This window comes from Phoca vitulina, unplaced genomic scaffold (assembly GCF_004348235.1).
Source record: "Phoca vitulina isolate PV1807 unplaced genomic scaffold, GSC_HSeal_1.0 scaffold19, whole genome shotgun sequence".
Lineage (NCBI taxonomy): Eukaryota > Metazoa > Chordata > Mammalia > Carnivora > Phocidae > Phoca > Phoca vitulina.
The window spans coordinates 26,036,303-26,060,630 of record NW_022589722.1 but is presented as its reverse complement, the minus strand read 5'-3'; the positions used below and the strand labels follow the sequence as shown (position 1 = coordinate 26,060,630).

General features: G+C 42.1%; 1 protein-coding gene across 1 annotated transcript in view; it reads left to right on the top strand.

The window, feature by feature from the left end:
- ENTHD1 (ENTH domain containing 1) overlaps positions 1–24,328 on the top strand; it is a 107,749-nt gene that overhangs the window by 78,721 nt on the left and 4,700 nt on the right. The window contains exon 6 of the mRNA XM_032416315.1: positions 16,567–16,962. Within this exon, the coding sequence (XP_032272206.1) occupies positions 16,567–16,962 (396 nt within the window). The remainder of the gene's footprint in view (positions 1–16,566; positions 16,963–24,328) is intronic.

Sequence of the window (24,328 nt, the reverse complement as noted above, 5' to 3'; positions counted from 1 at the left end):
TGCTTTCAGGATGCTGGTCGTATGTCTGCTCTGCATTTCAGAGGTCTGAGCATTCCATTACTATAAAAACAAAAGGCACCACAAACCTCGAATGTAGGTCATCACCAGACATGCCCAATTCCTTAATACAATTCTGAGAGCAATCTAGCAGTTCATCTCTTTGCCCTTGTTATTGATTTCAGTCCAGCATGCCCAACATGTTCAAACCACAGCTTCACCTTCCCTGAAGTTAGCAGTTTTCACAAAATGTAAATAGTGGTACTTGATTTTTCCTCTGCATATTGCTGTCCTCCATACAACAGAGTATGGATGCTTTAGAGGACTGGGCAAAGTAGACAATGAATGACCTACTTTCTGATGGGTTGATGAGACTCCTGCAAATGTCCTTTTCCCCTTTTGAAAGATTTTATAGTGTGTGCGTGCACGCACATGTGTGTGCACATGTGTGTGCGTGAGAGAGACAGAGAGAGATGGTAGCACCACTGCACCACAAAGGTGTTCTGGAAGGTGCCTCAGAGTTGGACAGCAGGTGTTTCTTTTATACTTTGGATTAGCATGCAGTGTGGCCTTGAGACAAGATAAGCACAGGGCTACAGCAGTTACAAATCTTCATAGCTTTGTGTGGCTCATGCCAAGGTCAAAGACTTTGAATAAATATAGATCAAAAGGGCGTTTTGCTTCCTTGCAAGTATTTGATTCATTTAATTTAGAAAAGAAAAACCCAGAAAGGAGTACTTAATGCTTTGCTGATGATAGTTACCAGTTCTTTGCTTAACTTGGGAAAAGCTTAATTATTCAGAAATATTCAATCACTAATTGTGACAGTTCTATGACAATCATATCTTAATTGTCATCTCTGTCCCTACTTTGGGGGCTCTTGTCATCTGTCACCTGTACTATTAGGATACCTTTGTCAGTGATCTTTGTGCCTGAGCCTCACTCCTATCAGTCACATAATCTTCACAGAGATCTAACACACAAATCTTCAAAACAGCTTCTAATGGCTTTTCCTTATCTACAGATAAAAACTATACTCCTGACTTCTTACATTTCCAGTAGTGTGGTGGACTAGACGCTCTGAAGAGCCTCCTGCCATGGGGGAAAAAAAACCCAACAACCTAGATTCTGGATAAAAGATACCTTTTAATACATTTTTGGGTTCGTGGGAACTAAAGGAAATCTCGAAGGGCAAAATAGAACAAAAACCGTGCTGTGTAAACCTGAGACCTGGAACCTCTTTGGAGCAGGGAGCTGTTAAGTGTGAAGGACTCTAAAGGCAGGCTTCCCTGAAGGCAAATGCTGACATCAGCAGCCCGGAAACGGCATCCCTGAGCCGGCAGCGGGGAAGAAGTGGAGCCTCAGACTTGACCTTCAGTGGAGCACTCAAGGGGGCTGCCCTGGCTTCAGGTGTGTAGTCCCAGCTCTTGACAAAAATACAGATCCTTTCTAGAGGCCCCACTGAGACCCAAGACTCTTACAGATTAACCTCAACCAAACATGATCTCACAATCCGTGATTGCGAGAAACACATGGAATAAGCCTGCATGCCTGAGAGTCTACAAAGATGCACAAAGATTTAGCCTCCAAGGATTTCAGGTATGAACTATTAGCTACACAATATTAGCTGGCTATGAAATGTTTAATGAAAAAAAAAGGATAGAATCAGTGAGGTACAGATGACTAGATAAATTTGGAAAATAACCAAATAAAACTTTCAGAAAGAAAAAATAAAATTGTTTGAAAGGAAAAACTCAGTGGATGTGGATGGATTCAACACTAGATTTGCTAAAACTGAAGTGAGAATTAGTGAATTGGAATGTGTATCCGAAGAAATTCCCCAGAATGCAGCAAAGAGGCCAAGAAGGTAGAAAATATTTTTTAAAAGCTGAAATACAAATGATAAATGAAGTTTAGTATGGCCAATTGGAGGCAATATTTGATGAGATAATAGGAGATCATTTTTCTAGAACTGATGAAAGGCATGCATTCAAAGATACAGGGAGCATAATATATACAATCAGGATAAATAACTACAAAAATTTGCAAACTCACATGTTATAATGAATGTCTACAACACCAGAGATAGAGAGAAAGGCAGATTATCCATGAAAGAATAGCATACTTCTCAACAGCAACATTAGAAGCCAAGAAGACAGGGAATATCATCTGCTTTCTCAGGGAAAATATCTGCCAAACTAAAGTGGGTAGTCATTTAAGAACAAGAGTGAAATTAAGATATTTTCCAAGAAAAGATGCTTCAAATAAACAAAACTGAGTTTATCACCACAGATTCTTAGTAAAGGAACTCGTAAACATTTATTTCAGGAAGAAGAAAATATTCCAGAAGGAAGGTCTGAAGTGCGAGAAGGAATAGTGAACAAAGAAATTGGTAGGAACACCTGGGTGGCTTGGTCTGTTGAGCACCCAACTCTTGATTTTGGCTCAGATCTTGATCTCAGGGTTGTGAGATCAAGCCCTGCTTTGGGCTCAGAGTTGGGCGTGGAGTCTGCTTGGGATTCTCTCTTTCCCTCTCCCTCTGCCCCTCACCCCCAAAAAGAAATTGGTAAATATGTACGTCAATCTAAACAAATGTAGTCTTTTAAAAATTAATTATAACATTTAATTTGTGGTATTAGAAAAAGAACTAAAATGCTAGTTTTAGTTCAGTTGCAATAACATGCAACTGAGAGAGGGTAAGTTAAGAGTTACAGGTTCTAAAGTCTCTGAATAATAATTCAGGAGTTAGGTTACTCTATTAACTTTAGACTCTGCCAGGCTACATATGTGTATTAGAACGTTCAATGGGACTCTCTCTGACTCTCTTTTGCTTCAGGTGCTAATAATAAAATAGATAACCAGATATCCAATCCATGTGTGAAGATTTTTTAAAAAATGGATGAAAACCTGCTCTGTAACTCTTCAGCCCCGCCCTCACCACACACACACACACACACACACACACACACACACAGAAAGAGAGTTTGGAAGATTTAAGGGGACAGTGTGGTGGCACAGGAAGAATCTGGTGAGGAGACTTCTGGGGAGGACGGCTGTTGCCAGGCTTTGAGGCCACACCCAGACCCTCTCTGGGGGAACGGGAACCCTTGCTGCTTGCACCCAGCCCCAGTGAGGGAGGCTTTGACATATGCTCCCCGGAATTGGAGGACCAGTGCCCGACTCGTGCCAGAGATCGTAGTCAGGATCCGACTCTGGCCTGGCAGAGACACAAGCTGCCCTGTAGCTTTGGAGGTGCTGTCTGCAGTTATCACTCACACAGGGCCTGCAGTGCTCTCCTCGCTTGGGACCTCCCCTCTCCCTGATTCCCCCTTGGCCTTTCTTCACTTAAAAGCCAAAGTGATTTTATTAAAAAAAAGTCATATCATTCCTTTGCTTAAAAACCCTCCAGGGACTTGTCATCTTGCATAAGAGTAGCTCTGATCTAGCTCCCAGCTTCCTTCCTGACTTCCCCTCTTGTCCCTTCTCCTCCTTGCTCATTCTGCCATGTCCATCTTAGACCCCTGACTGTTCCGGGGTCGGCCGGGTGCCCTCCTGCCTCTGGGACCTGCAGTGACTCTTCCTTCCGACTGGAACACTGCCCTCCTCTACCTGCCTTTCTCGCCTACCTCCTTCAGCTTTCTGCTCAAGCACCACCTTCACAGTGAGACCTCCCGCCCACCCCCCACTGGCCTGCTCATCCCCTGGCCCTCCCTATGCCCCCAACCACTTCATTGTCCTCCACAGAATTCATCACTGTCTGACGTACTGCGCATGAATCTTTGGTTGTTAACAACGTTTTCCCCTGTAACGCACGTTGTAACTGTGCTCCAGGGCAAAGACTTTGTGATTTTGTTCACGGTTGTATTTTTAGTTCTTAGGAGGGTGTGTGCCACACTGCCTAATAAATATCTTCTGAACGAGAGAATGTATGAAATGAAGGGGAGCAGAGGGAGGGAGGAGGGACTAATCGAGCTGAAATGACACAGAGACGTCCTGTGACATAGGACTGAAAAATGTTCATTGGAATTAGCAGTGAAAAGGTCAGTGGTCCTCAGAGAGGACAGCTTCAGTCGAGGAGGAGGAATGGAAGCCAGATTGTGGTGGTCTGAGGAGGAGAACAAGAAAGAGGGAAGTGAATTCCAGGGGGGAAACGTTTGTTTTTCAGTGTGTTTGAGGGAGGGGAACAGGAGACAGAGAAGGCTCAGAGAAGTATTTAAAATAAAAAAGACGAGGCACCTCTGTGAGCTGAGAGGAGAAAGCTAACAAAAAAAAGGAGTTGAAGATTAGGAGAGGAGGTGACTTGGGTGGGGTTTCAGTGACACAGATGGCAGGACAGGCCTGAACAGTCATAGGAAGGGTTTTTGACCCTCAAGACTGAAGGGAAGGGAGCGAGGAGTAGTTGTGAATTGTAGCTCACTTGGCTGGCAGGAAGATGAGAAGCTGAAACAAATCCGTTGAAAAGCCTCTCTTTTCTTGAGGAATAGGGAAGATCATCTACTAAAAACGAGAGAGAAAAGGTCTGGTTGACAAGAGTGCTTGAGGAGAGCAGTGAAGGTTTGGAATCATCTTTGAGAGAAATGGGAGAGTAAAGGACAAGCAAAAGGATTCATGGACAGTCCTGAAGACCCATGGGGCTTGGAGACCATGAACTTACAGTTGTGAATTTTCCCCAGGAGCAGTCAGTCACCCGGTGTTACAGGATTTTTTTGTCCTCTTAGTGCCCGCAGCTCTTGGTCACGCCACTTTGAAGAATGAAGGGGTAGACCAGATGAAGAATGGTAGGCAGCGAAGTTTATTGAGCGATAGTACAAAGCTCCCCAAGAGGGAGGGGGGCCGGAGAGGGTTGCCCTTGGAGTTTCTAAGTTTAGGGCTTTTATGAGCTCTCTTACAGAACTATCTTAAGGAACCAGGCTGTGCTGAGTCATTCCAATCAGGGCTTTGGTCACGTATCTGTCTACCTATTAGGTTTATGTCTACACGCTGATGGTCTTTTTTGGCTGATATCTGGGGGCTTAGGTCTTAACTGCCCCTTGCCTGTGATGGTGACAAATGCTTTGTGGTTAATTGTCTTATTTTAGGATGTTTTGCAGAAGTCACTTCTGCAAAGGCTGCAAAGCAGAATGTGAGGGCGGGTCCTGTCTAAGCTGCAGAACAGGATGTCAGCGCTGTTTTACTTTAGCTGTCCTAACTCCAAATTTTCTTGTTGGGGCCCTGACCTGACTATTTAACTGTCCAACTAACTCCTAACACTCGGAGAGGAGAGGAAGAAGGAAGTCAAATGTGTGCCAGGCCCAAGGTGCCAGGCCCAAGGGGATGGTGCAGCAGGGAGGTGGTTGGACCAGACCTGGATGTCCCACATTAGGGAATGGTGTTAGGGGGCTCCTCAGGGTGCCCTGAAGAATTCTCATATTCACTCCCCGTGAGAGCCAGCGTTTGGCTGCCTGCTGTAAAGCGGCTGTGGGTGTGGCCATATTAGCCAAAGCAGGAGCCACAACCAAGAGAGACGTGACTGAAACAGTGGCCAGACGATGAAGAGATAGACACTTGTCTCTTACTCCCCTTACTCTGCTCTGACACTGAATAGAGCTGAGCTCAGAGGAAGGAGCTTTGTCCCTTAAGTAGGTCAAAGTCAACCTCCAGATGAGGGAAGGGAAAGAGGAGTAAAAGCAGGCCAGGGAGGGAGAGCAGCCAGCACAAAAGCCCAGAGGTGTGATAGCACCAGGTGTGTGGGGACTCTTTCTAGTGATTCACAATGGCTGACGTGTGCTGGGGTGGGTCACTAGAGACCAGAAGGAAGGTTGCGCTCTGACTAGACACAGCGTTAGTGTGAAAACACTCCATCCACCCTATTGCCTCAACTCACGTGCAGATTTTCTTTCACTTTGATATCTGTGCTGTATTTTTTAATATTTCTTTGTACCTATCTTCCATTTCCCAGTTTTATTTTCAACTGGAGTTAATCTGCTGTGTAAGTCACCAATTATTTTTTTAATTTCAGTTATTTATTTTTAAAATTTTTAGAAGTTCTACTTGGATTTTCTACTTGATTTTGTTTATATAATCTCTTATTCCTTGCTCATATTTTCAAGCTTGTATTTCTTTAAACATATTAAGTATATCAATGATTATTTTATCCTCTGTGTTTTGTAATTGAAATGAATTACCATGTCGGAGGACTTTTCCGGCTTTTGAACTTTCAGGCGCAGTGCACAGTACCCGGTCCATCCTCAATATATTTGTTGCAAAAATGAATGAATGAAAATATGTGGAAGGTGCTGGAATAAAAAGAGCAAATGAAACATTAATAGGTACAGTATAGTGCTGTAAGCCATATTATAAAAATATAAGCAAAGAGCTCTAAGAGCAAGGACTATACACTGACTCTGCCTGGGAAAGAGAAATGGTATGTGTCCTCTTAGGTATTCAGGAAAGTATTTTCCAAAGGGATGTATATTATATGACATAGGAAGTTGTAATAGGTGAGGTTTTTTTTTTCTTGGCTTATTGTGGTAAATCAAGCATTCATACTTCATGAGAAATAACACTTCATCTGAATTGACAGTTTAAATGATATTCTCAGGTTTGTTGCAGTGTTGCAGACTCAGACATGACTTTTACGCCATATTGAAGTCAAGGGTAATTACTGTCTGTACATCTAATGAGGAAAATGTTTGAGAATGATAGGTCTTCATCTCATCATCATCTTTCCATAGAACATCAGTTCTCGTGGTCTCAAATACCTCCTACTAAGAACATTGGGCCCAAAGGACACACATCATGCTTGCGGTCTACATAAACAGGAATTTCCAGGGGGGAAGGGAGAGTACCTGATGCGTGCTGATGCCCATCTGCTTCCAGTCAGGGCAATGGCTGGCTGGGAAAGTCATTCCCTTCTTCAGACTGCTCCATAATAACCATACCCAGGACCCTGTCGCATTTACTGTGTGCCAGGTACTACTTAAAGCATTTTCTATGTTTAATTCATGTCAGAATTGAAACTCTGACCAATTTATCTTAATTTTTTATTCTCTTGGGGTGCCCCGTAGGGTTTTATTGGCATGCTAAGGCTTGGTCTGATGGTCACAAACACTTGTGCCTTCAGGCACCTGCTCATCTCCATCCTGGAGTAACTTGCTCTGTAAAGCAGGAGACCTTCACATGCCAGAGATTAGTTTCCATTTCAACCCTAACCTAAACAACAGGAAACGTGGCGATAGGTAATGATCACTAGCTTCCCAAGGACATGTTCAGCTTCAGTTTTTATAATGATAATCTATTAAGGGAAATTATAATTTTTATTGTTGGTGGAACCATAACTATGATATAAAATTTAATAATGAGCATTTGGTACCTATTTTATAATCCATTCACTATGATCCATTTTCATGGCCTGAAAGTCTTCAGCTGTCTACTTGAAGAGGTTGTTTTTTGTTTTAAAGATTTTATTAGTTTATTTGAGAGAGTGAGAGCCAGAGAGCAGGAGTGGGGTGAGAGAGCACAAGCAGGGTGAAGGGCAGAGGGAGAAGTAGACTACCCACTGAGCAGGGAGCCCGATGTGGGGCTCGATCCCAGCACTCTGGGATCATGACTTAAGCCGAAGGCAGACACTTAACCGACTGAGCCACCCAGGCACCCCTTGAAGAGGTTTTTAAAGACCTTTAAATGGGTCCATATCTCTATTTTCTTATGAGAAGTTAAACCATTATCTCAAATTTATACTGAAAGAAGTAGTAAATATACATGCCATATTTCATAGCCATATTTTCCAAAATATTTTCTTTTTTTAAAATTTGGATGCAGTATATTCTGCAGTTAAATGTAACATGGATCAGAGGGAGATTATAGCTGCTCTAACTTACTATGATTATTTGGGGTTTCATGCATATACTGTAAGAAAAATATATTAAGATTGTCATGTCAAACATGTTATTCAAGTTTCACATTCAGTATCCATTTTATTTATTTATTTATTTATTTTAAAGATTTTATTTATTTATTTGATATATAGAGAGCACAAGTAGGCAGAGAGGCAGACAGAGGGGCTGGCAGAGGCAGAGGAAGAAGCAGGCTCCCCGCTGAGCAGAGAGCCCGACGTGGGGCTCTATGCCAGGACCCTGGGATCATGACCTGAGCCGAAGGCAGACGCTTCACCGACTGAGCCACCCAGGAGCCCCTCAGTATCCATTTTAAATCAGTGGCTTGTCTGTCTACTTTTAACCAGTATATTAATGAGCAATTCAAATCACCCCTCTATATTAATAATTTATAACTGTGGCGTGTTAGTAAAATGGACTTCTTATCGTCAGATCCTATTTCCTTTGATTAACATAATTGCAAAAGTAGAAGCTCCTTCGGTTACACATTTTTAAACTACAGAAAGACATATTTTGGCATCCATCTTTTGTCAGGTTTGCCAGCTCTCTGCTTTGTAGCTGTAATTGGATACAGTGTATCAGACCAACAGAATTGATCACAGCAATAGCTCTGCTGGAATTAACACCCATTATTAGATTCACCATATAATGGAATATAAAATAATATGCGGTGATTATAGTACCTGAAGTAAGGCAGCGGAATTATTGGAAAATGAAAAAGAGTTACCAGTATAGAATGTTCCTACTGTAGGCAAAGTCTCTTAACTCCAGAATTAAATCCAGTGTTCCCTTTCAAAAATGATTTCATCATCGTCTCCAAATGAGCAAAAACATTTTCAGTACCTTCAACAGCATAGCTCTTCTCTTTTGTCCTTAAGCTCAAAGCATGGAGAGGTGTTGGGGTTTTGTTTGTTTGTTTTGTTTTTTTCCCCTTACTTCAGACATTTTAGTGATAGTCTGTATTTAAATTTGCAGTTACACAGGAATAAGCTTCTTCCTGAAGATAACTATCAAGAATAATCAAACCCGGGCGCCTGGGTGGCTCAGTTGGTTAAGAATAATCAAACCAGCTTTACAATGACTGATGTTTCAAGGTCCTATTTTGCATTAATCAAGTATATATTGGCAGGTGTAAAGCACTGTACAATAAAGAGAACTGGGTACAGTCTCATAATTTAATACTGAGCTTCTCATCCAGGAGTCTGCCAGATAGATACTTGAGAACAAAGCTCTTTGACATTCAGGTTTAAATTGAAAGAAAATGAGAAACCAGATAAAGCAAGCCAACCAAATTAATTCACTCTGTAGTCCTCTCTGTTTTTTAGTGGAATTCAGAGAAATTCTCTCCCAGAGAAAGTTGGGAAGCCCTCATGAAACAATTGTTTTAGTGTTTGCAGAGTATACATTTATGTATTTTGTGTTCAACCACATAGAAATAATATTTATTGCTATTCTCCAGCAAATCCCCAGGAGTTCCCATGGGCTTCAGAAAATTTTCCATAAATGCTGTGCATTATTTATATGGATCCAAGAAAACATCTACCCCAAAGCCTTTCCTGGGAGGAGACAAATAGGTACAGATATATGGGCCAATTGTGTACTTAACTTGGTACTCCTCCACATGGCCCTGCATCTTTAAAAGTGGCACCAGGGACAAAAGGAGTGACCCCCAAGGTAAACTTCAGTCACTTCACAGTTAGGAACCACTAGAAGAACTGTCAGTGAAGAAGTACTAGGTACAGCTGGTTCTACCACACTTTCAATTTCTTCTTCTATGCCCCTAGTAAAAAGAGCATTGATTTAGAATTCAAGAATCTGAGGTTCTACCCTTCCTAGTCCTGGAAGTCTCAGGTTCTTGTGTATATTGCAAAGGGACTGAATTAGGATGTCCCCCAAGACTTTTTTCTCGACAGTTGAGTTTATTTTGATTACTAGACCATCCATATAATAATTCATTGAACTAGACCATCCATATAATGATTCGTTTATCAAATGACTGTCACATAGTCTGCTAGTCACTTATGGGTTGAGCAAGTTGGATACGATGTGTGCCCTGAAGGAGTTTGCAGTCTACTGGAGGTGATACATCTATAAACAAGAAATTATAATTGAGTCATAAACAAATTTGTTTACCGCTGTTACAGAGCTTAGAATAGTGCCTGTCACATCCTTGTACTTAATAAATATTTGTCAAATGTGACTAATATTTGAAATAATGAAATAAGTGAGAAAAAGGAATATCCATATTGTATTATGCAAAAACAAAGAAAAGAGAGATTCGTTTTAGCTTGGAGGATAAAGATTTCACAAAAGAGGTATTATTTCAATTGAGTTTAGACAAATGAAACCATTTTTGATAGAGGAGAAGGGTAGGGATGAAGGATATTCTAGGCTGAGGGAGCAGCATGAGCAAAAATACAGAGATAGGCAAATGTATGTCTACCTAATGGACATCACCTTGGAAATTGGAAATCAGATATAAAGAGGGGGAAGAGCATTTCAGGCACAAAAACAGTATGGGTGAAAGCTTGTTAGAAAGAGGAAACATGGTAAATTTGAAGAACTGAAAGAAATTAAGCGTAGTAGGATCAGACTGTTTTAGGAAGAATTGCGCTACAAAATGAGGCAGCAAAGCAGAGGTGTGGTCTGTGGTGTCCCATCCCCAGTGTCACAAAACTAAGAGACAATAGCTTCATAACCGGCCCAGCCCATCCACTGGCTACTCAGCATCTAGCCACACTCGTCTACATGTATTGGAATGTCCAGGCAACAAAAACATCTCTCACTGTTTGTCTGAATGAGGATCCTCTCCCCCAAATAATGAGGCACAAAGTCCCCAGCCTTCCAAGGTGCCTCACCCTCCCCTTCCTGAAACTTTCTGGAGTTCTGTGGTAGGAATTGATTTTTTTCACATTGGCTTCCTCTCTCCAGGTGTCTGGGGGTTTACTTCCTTACTCCATCAACTGTTCCTTTTCTAACAATTTGTTGACATCTCTCATCTTCTGTTGTCCTCTCTTCTCTCCTGTTCTATTTGCCCTTCTAGGTTTATACCTCTTCGTTCCATTTCTGCCACTTCAGTGGGTTTTGGGGGAGGAAAGCTGATAAATGAATATATCTTGTAGCAATGCAGTGAATGCCCCACCCCATAGTCTCTGGGCCTGCCTCTGAGGACCACTGCAATCCCGGCGACTAGTTCCCATATACCCCGAGAGTGCCCGTGTCTCCAAAGTCCTCTTCCGGAGTTTCCTCTGGAGCCCAGAGACTTGTTCAGCATAAGCGCGGGACAGCCTAGAAGTGCCACAGATTTATTACTCATGGGGGCAACACTGAACCAGTGAAGGCGAGAGTCTCCTTCCCATTCCTGAAAGGACAGCTCTGCAGCACCCAGCTGGATCGAACCTCATTTGCCCACAATAGTCATCTGGCCATTAATACACTCTATTGACTTTATCTCTTTTTTGTTTGACCTTTCGCACTCCTTCACTCGTGCTCTTGGGATCGCTGGCCAGATCAGCTACCAGCATCCAAGTCTGTTTCTCAGAGTCTGCTTTCGGGGTTTTCGGGGGAACCCAATCTGAACATGTTCAATTTACTGTATTATACAAATGTATTCTTTATGTTCACTCACTTATTGAGAAACTACAATCTCTTAGACATTATGAAACTGAACTGGTAACTTGTATTATTAGTTATTTCTATGTGTTTATCTTACATATACTTTTGTATGTATATACATATGTATATGCAGGTATGTATATATATTCTACCTACCTACCCCTATAAAATCCACAGTTGATCTTATGTTCAATGACAGTAGGAACTGTGACTTGCATTTATGTATGGCTCCAGAGTCTAATACAGTCCAGTGCAAACAGTAGGTGCTCAGCAAGTGTTTCTTGATTGATTATTATTCCTTTCAGCGTTCACATACAGTGTACATTATTATACACAAAATCAACATACAACATTTATATTAGATAATTTATAAATTATTAAATTTAACAAATATTTGCATACTTCCTACATGCAAAAGCATGGTGGAGGCTCTAAAGTCAGAATGAAGAAACTTAATATGTATTATAGGTTCTATAGAGCATATAATTAGTGAAAAAACTGAATTTACCAAAAAAATGAATTTACAGAAACTAATATTTACTATGCAGAGAAGGGAAGGATTAGGTAGACATGATTGGAAATAGTTTCCAAAAGTAGTTGAGATGGGCCTTGAGAAGTTGGTAGGGTTGAAATAGATAGAGAAGGGGGAGGGTATTCCAGTGTTGGAGTGCAGGGTGAGAAATCGATTGTAGTAAAGCTAAAGAACCATGGGGAATGAAGCTAAAGGGACCCTAATGAACGTGGGATATGTGAGTGTGGAAGAGATGACCTGACTGGAGGTTAGTTTCCTGTTGAGTAGCAATAGAAAATAAGCAATAGAATAATAATAATGGGAAAAGAAGAAATGGGTGAAGATGATCAAAAGGTACAAACTTCCAGTTATAAAATAAGCCCTGGGGATGTAATGTACAACATGGTGACTAAGGTTAACAATGCTGTGTTGTATATTTGAAAGTTGCTAAGAGAGTAGATCTTACAAGTTCTCATCACAAGAAAAAAATATATAACTGTGGTGGATGTTAATGAGACTTACTGTGGTGATCATTTTACAATATACACACATACCACATCACTATGTGGTACACTTGAAACTAATACAATGTTATATGTCAATTGTAGCTCAATTTTTAAAAAAGAAACAAAAAAGTGAAGTTATTGAAAGTTGAAGGCAGTAGAGGTTTCTAGATAATGTGTATATAAATGGAAGTCAAGTTGAAGGGTCTTCAGTGGATCCTTTGATGAAGAATTAAGCTGTTGTTCAGGGTCATGCTCTCCAGAAACTGGAAGGATTGGCTGGGAGAGTATTTGCAAGCTATAACTCTGCCACCTTCCACTTTGCATTTAGCAGCTGGCCAAACTCTGTGGTATGGCTGACACCCCCATGTGATACCTCCAGACCATGTAGAGCCAGATGCAAGTGGGTCAGACTTTCTTAACTCAGTAAAGGCCTTAGCAGGTATATTAGTTTTCTAGAGTGACTGTAACCAAAAAGAAAAGAAAAGGAAAAACGAATTTTAAAAAAAAGAAGCAGCAATGGAGGGCCTTTAAAACCCAAGGAATTTAGACTTTGTCACTGAAACAAGAGGGAGTTTTGAAGGATTTGTGAATATTAACTATAAATAAAGTAGTGGTTGGACTTCGGAGGATTTGTTTGGCGTGTCGCACAGGAAGAAGGGTGGAGCAAGGAGGCGGCGGAGGGCCCCAGCACAGCTTACTCTCTAGACTCTTCAGGCCTCTTCCACCTTCTAGTTAAGTAAACATTTTCCTCTGTCATCTACACTGCATTTAAAATCATTATTTTTGAATCTTGTCATGCTTTCTTCTTTAGATCATAGTGTTCTATTCATTAAAAAGATTACAGTTTAGGAATGCCTGGGTGGCTCAGTAGGGTAAGCATCTGCCTTCGGCTCAGGCCGTGATCCCAGAGTCCTGGGATCGAGCCCCACATCAGGCTCCCTGCTCATCAAGGAGTCTGCTTCTTCCTCTTCCTCTGCCCCTCTCCCCAGCTTGTTTTCTCTCTCTCTGTGTGTCTCAAATAAATAAAATCTTAAAAAGAAAAAAAGATTACCAGTTTAAAAAACAAAGTCTAGGGACACCTGGGTGGCTCAGTTGGTTAAGCATCTGCCTTTGGCTCAGGTCATGATCCCAGAGTCCTGGGATCGAGCCCCACATTAGGCTCCTTGCTCAGCGGAGCCTGCTTCTCCCTCTGCCTGCCGCTCCCTTGCTTGTGCTCTCTCCCTCTCTGACAAATAAATGAATTTTTTAAAACAAACAAACAGAAAGTCTAAGCAATTAGAAGACTGCGTTCTGTTCCTCCTGGACATTTGGGAAAGAGGGTGGCTAGACTTCAGTCTGGTTTGTCTCATTGAATTTTTTTTTTTTTTTTTTTGAGAGGGAGATAGAGAGAGCCGAACCTGAGCGGCTGGGGTGGGGGTTGGGGGGCAGAGGGAGAGAGAATCCCAAGCAGACTCCAAGCCCAGCCCAACACAGGGCTCGGATCGCACAACCCTGAGATCAGGACCTGAACCAAAATCAAGAGTCAGACACTTAACCTACTAAGCCGCCCAGGCGCCCCATCTCATTGAATTTTAAGATAACTTTTTCTTTTATAATTTTAAGCTTTTGTACTAAACATCAACATGATGGCTAGGGGCACCTGGTTGGCTCAGTCACTAGAGCATGCAACTCTTGACCTCGGGGTCATGGGTTCGAGCCCCTTGTTGGGTGTAGAGATTACTTAAAAAAATAATAATAAATAATAAAGTAAAATGATGGCTATACAGATGAGTTTATATATCCCAGTTTTGATTTAGGTTGAGTGTTATTATGAGTATTTCCATCAGAAAGTCATTGTCATTCTGAATTATTTTACTTGACATATTGCTAAATTTTAAGATGATTCTGTTGCTATAGAAAAATGCTTTTCCCCCATTTTTCTCAGATGTAAAATGGAAATCAATGGAGAAATCTTTGACTACAATTCATTTTTAAGGAATGCTTTTATGTAAATATGGTGATGTACACATGTACTTGGGAATACTGTAAATCTAGCTTTCTACCAGGAATATATTAGTATTTTTAACAGACCCTTTTACCAACTAGATATAACTTGGTCATATGCAAATTAGAGATATTTTGGAAGTTATTTTCATCTACTGATTTGCTGTTTCTTTTAATTATTATTTAGTAAACTATATTTGATTTAAAAAAAAACAAAGGCATTACTTTTTCTTTATCCTTGTGCTTCGATTTGTCCTTTTCCTCAACAAGCATTTACTGAGCACATCCTAGGGACCGCGCTGTTAAGGGGCACAAACAAGACTCCTTCTAAGGTCTCTTCAGAGGCCTGTTCTCAGGTAGGGGCCAGACTGGTGAGAAATGATAATCCACAGGGCTCCAAACAGGGTGTGGGGAGGAAAGACAAAGAACAGGATAGGGCAAGGAAAGAAAAGGAAAGGATTGGGGCAGGAGAATGTGAAGCTTGAATTGAGTTTGAAAAGATGAGAAAGCTTGCAGCTGAGAGGGTTGGAAAGAACCGGACTTCCTGCCAGAGGCAGTGAGGTCTGATGCTGTGGCCTCCCAGCAGCCCTTTTGCCCGGGCTGGCCTCCAACGGTGGGTGAAAAGGGGAGGGAAGGTTTTTAGCGTCAAAGGAGATCTGTTTCTCTTTAATAACTCAGAGCCTGACAGTGATGGTGACGGCCTATAAACGTACTTTGCGAGGTAGGTTATGATGTGCATTGTGATATGTCAGCCCTTGATGGCAGATTACACAGTTCCTGTATCCTCTTCTCTTCTGGAAGCTTCAAATGATTTCATCTTCCTTTTGCCCACTCTCACCTCGTTATGCCTCTCATTTCATCAACTCTGTCTCTTAAGAGAATTCTCTTTCCTTCCATATCCAACTTCAGGTAAAGCTACTTGAGAGCAAGCCCTAGCACTGAGTGTTGATAGCAATTCGCATCTAAAAATTTGGACCAGGTTCATAATTTATAGATTCAATAGATCTTCCTATATCAGACCCACCTTAAATATCTGTTCCTTTCAGTTCTTCCATTTGTAATAAATGTTGCTTGTCCATTACATTCCAGGTACTTTGTTATAGTCTATGTACCCTGTGGTGATAGTAATGAATGAAATGGACAAAGATTCCAACCTGATGGAACTTACATTTTGGTAATCATCACAGCGGCTCTGAGAGATTGCTCTCCCACATAGACAAACGGTTTATTAAAATTAGGCTGCTACCTAAGTAGGGTTTTCTTTCATGGGCTTTGCCTAGACACTGGGACAAGAAGACATTTTTTTATTATAGGGGGAATAGACTTTTTTTGTAGCTGGGGGTTCTATAGGGATAGACCAGTATGATGTGGCATATTTTCTCTAGTTTATCTTGTAAAAGATGAATGTTTGAAGGTACTAAAAATATAGTGGTTTCAGAGACAGATTAAGTGGGTGAAGAGAGAAATATTTAAAGACAAGTTATTTGAAGTTTTCCTTGTCTTGTGCTTCAGTGAGGAGAGAGAGAGAAATAGCCACCAAATGACTAATGCATCAGTAATAGCTGGGGTATACTTTATATAGGCAGAAGAGAAACATAGTAAGAAAGTAGAAACAACTAAATAGAGAATCCTGTTATGGCATTAAAAAATCTGATTTATGGGGTGCCTGGGTGGCTCAGTCGGTTAAGTGGCTGCCTTCGGCTCAGGTCATGACCCCAGGGTCCTGGGATGGAGCCCCGCATCGGGCTCCCTGCTCAGCGGGGAGCCTGCTTCTCCCTCTCCCACTCCCCCGCTTGTGTTCCCTCTCTCGCTGTCTCTCTCTCTCTGTCAAATAAATAAATAAAAATCTTTAAAAAAAAATCTGATTTATTAAAATTGCAACGGATTTGGGGGTGCCTGACTGGCTCAGTCAGTGGAGCATGCAGCTCTTGATCTCAGGGTCATGAATTCGAGCCCCACGTGTGGTGTAGAGTTGACTTTAAAAAAATAAAAATAAAAAATAAATAAAATTGCAACGGACTTGGAATAGAATACTTTCAGCTGTATTTTTTGATCATAGTTTTTATTTGTCATTTTACAGATGCTGTGCTTAGGGGCACAGAAAAGAGCCCATCTCTGCAGACAAATGTGAGTTTGGACAAGAAATCAGACCATACCATTACAAATACTGTAACCGAACGCCCTTTGCAAATGCCTCTAGAAATGCAGTCAGCTGCAAGAAGTTTTGAAATGTTGACAGCTTTACCATCATTTTGGTCACCGGATAAAGAAGAGTTTATCAGCCCTAATTTAAGGATGTCAAAGTCCGATTCTACTTTCTATAATCAAGCCTCTGTAGAGACACTCTATGTCTCTCCCTCATTTAAAACATTTAACCCAGTGAAGGAGATTGTAAGCAATAAGGACTTTCAGAAGCTAACACAATCCAGCATTGCTCAGATGGATGAGGAAAACCTCAAGCCTGTGACCACATGGGGTGAGTCTATACACACACACACACACACACACACACACACACACTCTTCTTTTGAAGCATTCTTCTGTTACTTTTCTGTGCTTTCTGCCTCTGGTTTTGGTTCCCTACTTTCACTCTCCATCCAGTGGTATTAAAATGTCCACACCAGAGAAGGACTTCTCAGTTGGGAAAGCACCACTTTTATTAAAGACCTGAGAGGCAGTTCTCCGTTGGGAGCTCCAAGTGCTTGGTTGAAGCACAAGTTTTGAGCAATTCTAATGCCGAACAAGTAAGAAAGAATTAGCATTAAATAAGAGCTTCCTGTTAGGCATTTAGGTTACTTATTTAGAGACTGTATAAAAAGAATTAGTTATTATATATATTGCTGTGTGTACACACAATGTGTGTGTGTGTGTGTGTGCGCGCGCGCACATGCAGCCTTTTTTATTTTTTTTTTTATTTTTTTATTTTTTATTTTTTTTTAAAGATTTTATTTATTTATTTGACAGAGAGATAGAGAGAGAACACAAGTAGGCAGAGGGAGAGGGAGAAGCAGGCTCCCCGCAGAGCAGGGAGCCCGATGCGGGACTCGATCCCAGGACCCTGGGATCATGACCTGAGCCGAAGGCAGCCGCTTAACCGACTGAGCCACCCAGGCGCCCCATGCAGCCTTTTTTAAAGGGCTGTGTACCGATTGCAAAACAACAGTGGAGAATCTCTTCCTTTTTCTGTCCTATAAAACATTCAAAGGGTCACAGTATTCTTGAGCCTGGATGGTAAAGGGAATCCAGGTTGTTGGCTGTCAGTTACCAAATCCTACATTGTATAATTATGCTTTCTTCTTTAAAGTCAATTAGTAAAAGAAGGATTTGTTTGTTCGTGCATTTTTCAAAGACTGAGTAGCTTTATTGGTTCTTATGTATAATAATGCTGACGAACTCATATAAATATAAAGTTTTTAATGAAAATATTTTAAACTGCCTCAAACTCAGGTCAAAAGTGCCATATATGTACAAACAATGGAAGCCAACATGTCGAGGCTAAAGAAACTCACCTCCGTGAATGATAGCAGATTCTCCTTGCTGCCCTTCGCAGAACTTGGGGGGGGACCGAATAGCCTAAAAATAAACAGAGTCTTAGTTTTGTCACCAAATTAACTCCTCTGCAGAGACTGCCAATGTGGAAGCCACTGAGTACTGGTCGCGGTGAGTGTGGTGGTTTCAGTGCATGGTTGTTCCCCTGGGAAGTTGTTACTTTGATTTCATTTCTTTCACAAATACCCCCCAAAAGATCATTGAAAATAGTTTTTGGCCGCTGCCTGTGTACCAGGTACACTTAGTTATAAAAATTAGCTGGAAGCTCCTCTAAAGCCAGTTAGCAAGGAAGACTTGCTTCTATTTATAATGAAGTAGATAGTATTGTTCTAACCCTCCCACCAAAAATACTGGTTAAAGCTGGAAAACTATTAAAAGCTGGTTTGAAGTCCTGTAAAACAACCAAGGTAGAAAACACAGAATGGGTCAAGATCCTTCGGAAAAGGACTGTGATGTTGTGATATAATGAGAAATATATATTTGGTCTTCATCCCTGGCTCCTGGCACAGAGCTCCTAAAACCCTTGGAATTTCCTGAGTGATAGGGGTGAGAAGAGTTATATTTTTGTTATTTGTAATAAGATCCTTCTTCCATATCTGAGTTTATGCTGAGGTAACCCTTGGAAGTTGGGGGCTGGTTGCCAGAGTAACCAATCAGGTGGTTAGAGGTTTGGAACTTTCAGCCCCACCCCTTGACCTCTAGGGTTGTTGAATTAATCACCCATGGCCAGTGATTTGATCAATCATGTCTCTGTAATGGAACCTCCATAAAAAACCTTAGACAGTGGGGTTTAGACAGCTTCCAGGTTGGTGCACACATGAAGTTTCTGGGAGGGTGGCATACCCAGAGAAGGCTTGGAAGCTCTGGGCCCCTTCCCCATACCTTGCCCTACGCATCCTTTCCATTTGGCTGTTCTGAGTTGTATTCTTTATAATAAACCAGTAATAGTAAGTAAAGCACTTTCCTAAGTTCCATGAGCCATTGTAGTGAATTATCAAACCCAAGGAAGGGATCATGGGATCCCTCAATTTATAGCCGGTAGGTCAGAAATACAGGAGGCCTAGACTTTTGATTGGCATCTAAAGTGGAGGGCAGTCCTGAGACTTGAGTCTTGAGAATAAGGGATTGAGCTTTTAATCTCTGGGGTCTGCACTAACTCTGGGTAGTGTCAGAATGGAGTTAAATTATAGGACACCTAGTTGGTGTCACATACAGAGAAAGAGAGAAATCCTTGTGTGTAAAACCCAAACATTTGGTGTCAGAAGTGATGTGAATAAAGTAGGAAACTAGTACTTTTAGTTGGTCCCACATTCACCTCAGTTTTCCCACCGTGGATCATTTACCTGTTAGCAGAGTAAGATATAGAAACCAAGGGAAAGTCAGAGGCCTGGACTCTCCACGGTCTCGCTGAGCTTGGGAGATAGGTTTGGAGTTTGGGGCTTCCCAGGTGGCAGGGACTCCAGGAGTCAATATTCCAGAGGAGAGGAAGTCACAGAGGAGAAAGCCGAAAAGTCTTTGTGTAATTTCCTACTGAAACATCTGCCTCCTGCTAAAGCGGCACACGTTCTGAATGTGGTGCCAAGAAACTACATGAGAAGCAGCTTCGAAGGGGCCAACACGCCAACCATGAGATTCGAATCATCTCATGGTGCTGGGAGACAGAGGTCAGAGTTCAGGATCTGCCATGTTGTAGTGGCTCTGGTAAGGACTCCATGCTCTCAGCCGGGGCCGCCGACAGGCCCCACCCGAAGCACCAGAACTACGGTCTAGGGGGAAGGGCAAACCAGAACGAGACTAGCCCTCACAAATGCTGCAACCCAGCTCCAGCTAGAGCAAAGTCATTGCTTTGTATCCCATCTGTCTTCTAGAAGACAACGAAATCCTTTCTTAAGAGCTCCTGTCATTTTTTGTGCAAAAATTTTTGGCATTTAAAATCCAGGAGAAAAACAGACAGCAGAAACAGACCCACAGATAAGCTAGATACTGATGCTATAAGATAGGTACTTTAAAATAACTGTGATTAATATGATCAAGAGCACAGAGGGAAAGATGGAGAATTTCATCAGAATACTATCATCTGTAAAGAAAGAATGAAATGAGAGTTCCGGCGCTGAAAAATACAGTAGCCAACATTAAGACCGGGAGGGCACACTTCAGTCATATGAGGTATCAAAAGAGAGCTTCAGTACTGGCAAAGGAGCTGGACAGTTCTGCGGGAAATCCCAAAAGGGAGGGAAACTCGGAAGGGGTGAGCCCCACCCCACATTGTGTCTGTAAACTCTGCCTGAATCCTTGACTGACGGTTAAACTATTCATGGAGGGGAAGACCCCAGTGCATTTGGTGGGGAGGAAAAACTGAGCACTGGAAATGATAAATATGTGGGTAAATATAAACTTGATTTTTATTCTAATTTTTTAAATGCATATGACTGTTTAAGGCAAAATCTTCATACTGTATTTTGGGTTTTAAAACATGGAGATGGAGTATATATTCCATCATAGCACAGAGAGTGGTGAATCGCAGAGTTGTTAGCGGCTCAGGCTCTGGAGTCACACAGCCGGGGTTCATTGTCTCAGCCCGGCCACTGGTTTTGTGACCCGTATGCATCAGTGTCTTCATCTACAGGGTGGGAACAGGCTGGCACTGCCACATACAGCCGCTGGAGGGTTCCATGAATTCACAAACACGAAACAGATCCGAGTAGGATCTGGTACCAGGCAGGTGCCATAGAAAAGTTTGCTATTACTCCAGTGTCCATATTTTTAGTTCCACTTTTCGAGCTCTAGGCCCCCAGCCCCCTCCTAACCCTCCAGATCCATTCTGGTTATTTCCCAAAAGTACCCAGGAGTTCCTTTCTTATTCTCAGGAACGAGGAGACTCCTATGCTTCCAGAAAGGGCATTCCAGGCTGAGCAAAAATGCACAGTTATGACTGACCAAAGAGATTCTAGGAGCTCCGATTCATTGTCCACAGAACAGCCAGAGGACTTGAGGACTAAATTCCCCCACTGAAACCCCAGACTTCTCACTGTGTTCCTAGAGATCAAATAGCCTTCCACACCCTGCTCGGCCTAGCTTCTGCCTCTCCCAGCAGCCTGTGTTCTTTCTGTTTTGTCAAGTAAACCAAATTGCTTCGCTACCTTTGTACTGTTGTTCCCTCAGACCAGAACACTTCTGATCCACCCCTTCCTCAGTTCACTCCTACTCATCCTTCAGGGGTCAGCTCAGAGAGCACTTCTGCAAGATTTCCTGACCCCCTCTATTATTTCAAATCCCCCTCCCACTATATGTTGTCTTAGTACCTATAAGTATCCTTCTACCACGTATGGTCTAATTTTAATTCTATTATATAATTCAGTATAATTATGTATGTATTGAATTGTTTAATGTCTCCCCACCCCCAAGTGGAATGCCCCTTCCTAAGGGAAGGGACCCTGTCTGCTTGTTTACTATTGTATCCCCAGCACCAGGCACGGTGTCTTGGACATAATAGGTACCCAGTATTTAATAAGTGAATTAAAAGCAGCCTAGTAAAGCAGGGATGGAATGCGTGCATGAACAAATAATGGAAGAAAACACTGGAAAATTATGCCAGGACAGATGATGAGGAGCTGTGTGGGCCAGGTTAAGAAGCTTGGACTTTATTTTGAAGAGAATGCAAGTCACTAAAGGTGTTAAACCGGGTAAGTGGCTTTTCAAATGTGTTCAGAAAAATTACTGTGTCAGGGAATGTGGAGGATTGTCATGGAGGGGGTGAAACTGGAGCAGGGAGCCCCGCAGGGGGGCTGTTGCCTGGAAGGAAACGGGGTGGGAGCTGGGAGACAAGAGCAGGGGAGAGGGAAGGGGGCTAGCCTGAGATGGGGCATGGCCGGGGGCAAGGAGGCTAGAATCCAGAATAGAAAACACCTCATCCTGAGGGCCTGTACGGAAGGAGGGGAAAGGATGTATCGGATGTGAGAGAAGGGTTTTGTGGTTTTTAATAATTAAGATGTGTCGAGCTTTCATGCACTACACATTATATGTCATGGCCTCCGTATCTTACTGTCTGAGGTCACCTGCCCAGACCAAGGGGTTTGGAGTGGTAGAAGTCGGTGAAAGGACTGGTACAATTTAGAATAGCCACTCCAGAGAATGGAAGAAGGAGCCGATAAGACACTGATTTGACAAAGGAGCCAGGAGCCGTGATTTGTAGGAACGCTAATTTGCAGGAATCCTAATTTGCAGGATCCTTTTCTTCAATAGTGCTGAGCCGCCTGGGGGTAGGAATGAAAAAGGTAGATACTTGAATTGAAATAGGATTAGGACAGGAACTTGCAAACCATAGCTTTGGGGCCAAATGAGGCCCCTCCCTGTTTTTGTAAATGAAGTTTTACTGGAACAACCACAGTAATTGGTTTACGTGTCATCTTTGTTTGCTTCTGTGCTGCAAAGCGGAGCGTACTTGCAGTAGAGACCGTGTGTCCCATAAAGCCTAAAGGAGTTACAATCTGGTTCTTTACAGGAAAGGTCTGCTGACTCCCGGATTAGGAATTAGCAGCAGATAAAGCAGAGAACATGGCAGGGGGTGATGGGGGGAATGGAGCAAGAAAGTGGTTCAAGTGATGGATAATGGGATTCTAGACTAGACAAGAGAGGAGAGTCAGGTGGGTATTGATGGAATGAGAGAGAATAAAAGGATTATTGGATCTACTGGCTCAATGAGGCCAAAGTGTAGATGCATTAAACGGAACTAGAGGGCTGGAAGTAATCGAGAAGAAGTCATCTTGGAAAGCAAGATTTCAGAGTAGGGCAGTTCTTGAGTGATGACATGTTCTAGGGAGTGCTCAGAGGAATGGCTGAAGGTGACTCGTGGTGGAGGAATTCAGGAAACGCTGAGGTGGGATTGATGGCTAGTCTCCGTGGACGCTGGATGATCGAGGCTAGAAAAGACAGCGTCTATTTTCTGTTTTTCTATTTTATTGTTTTAAGAAGTATTTGTGTATATGAAGGGTCCAGGCCTGGCAGTGTAAACTCTTTGGAGATAAAGAGCTGGGTGAATTTAAAAAGATTTACACACTCACAGTGTAGCAGATTTCAGCTGTCAGGGGGCTCTGTCCAAGGCAGCCACAAAACACAGGTTAATATTTTCATTCTGATACTTCCACTGAATGACGGATTGCTGCAGCCACCTCCTTTGACCTTTTGATGCTAAATAACTCTGTTCCTGGAACAGTCCATTCCTTCTCCTCCTCCATTTAAATTTTAAGTTGTTTATCTGTAGGTCAAACTATTCCTTTAGGTCATTAGATCGTTTGTCGTGCACACTGAAAAGAAAAAGGGAGCTAATAGATGCACAGAAGCCAAATCACTATATTCATGAGCCACAGTTCGGATAAGTGTGTTAGACTGCACTGGACTTTACCTTCTAATTTGGGGGGAGGAAAAAAAATCTATACATTCTCATGCTGGGATAGTGGTGAGCATTCTCCCTGGCTCCATCCTTCGTTTATATCTCATTGATTCCATTTTTGTACTCTGGATTTCAGTAGTGGTTGTTCAGTAGAGCTGTTTCTCAGTTCATCTTTGCTAAGGAAAGAAACCAAACATCACACACACACACACACACGTCCTTTAACTTCTTGTCTATAAAAGGCTTCAGAGCCAGAATAGTGAACATTTCCCAAAAAGAAATGGGGAGAATGGTAGGAAACAGCTCGGCAAACAGTCTTAGCTAACCCTGAGCTCCCCGTCAGGCTGGTTCAGAAGCAGCACGCAGAGTGGAGGGTGAAGGAGTATCATCAGACCCAGCAGGGAAGTCAGAGCGGCACCCCTGCGCTGCCCCCAGACGCGGTCCCGGCAGTTCCTCCAGCCCTTCAGCTCCTGCCTGCCTTCTTGCAGGCAAAAAGACACACTGATTTGATTTTTTTAAATTCAGTGAACCAAATTTATAGTTCATAGGTAAGTGAGAGAAGTCATCATTAATCCAATAATCCAATTGTCCCAATAACAATTTAGTGTTAGTGATAGGGGTATACTCATTAGCATTTCTCTCTAATCCTATGTTATTCCTAAATCTGTTTCTTTCATGTAGCTTATTTATAATAATGACATTAAAGTAAATTTTCAAATATTATGTTTTTAAAAACTGAGATCTAATTCATGTACCAGAAAATGGACCCTATGAAAGCGTACAATTTAGTGGGTTTTAGTATATTCCCAGAGGTGTGCAATCACGACCACTAATTCCAAAACATTTTCATCACCCCAAAGAAGTCCTGCATGCATTAGCAGTCACTCCCCATTCCTCCCTCCCC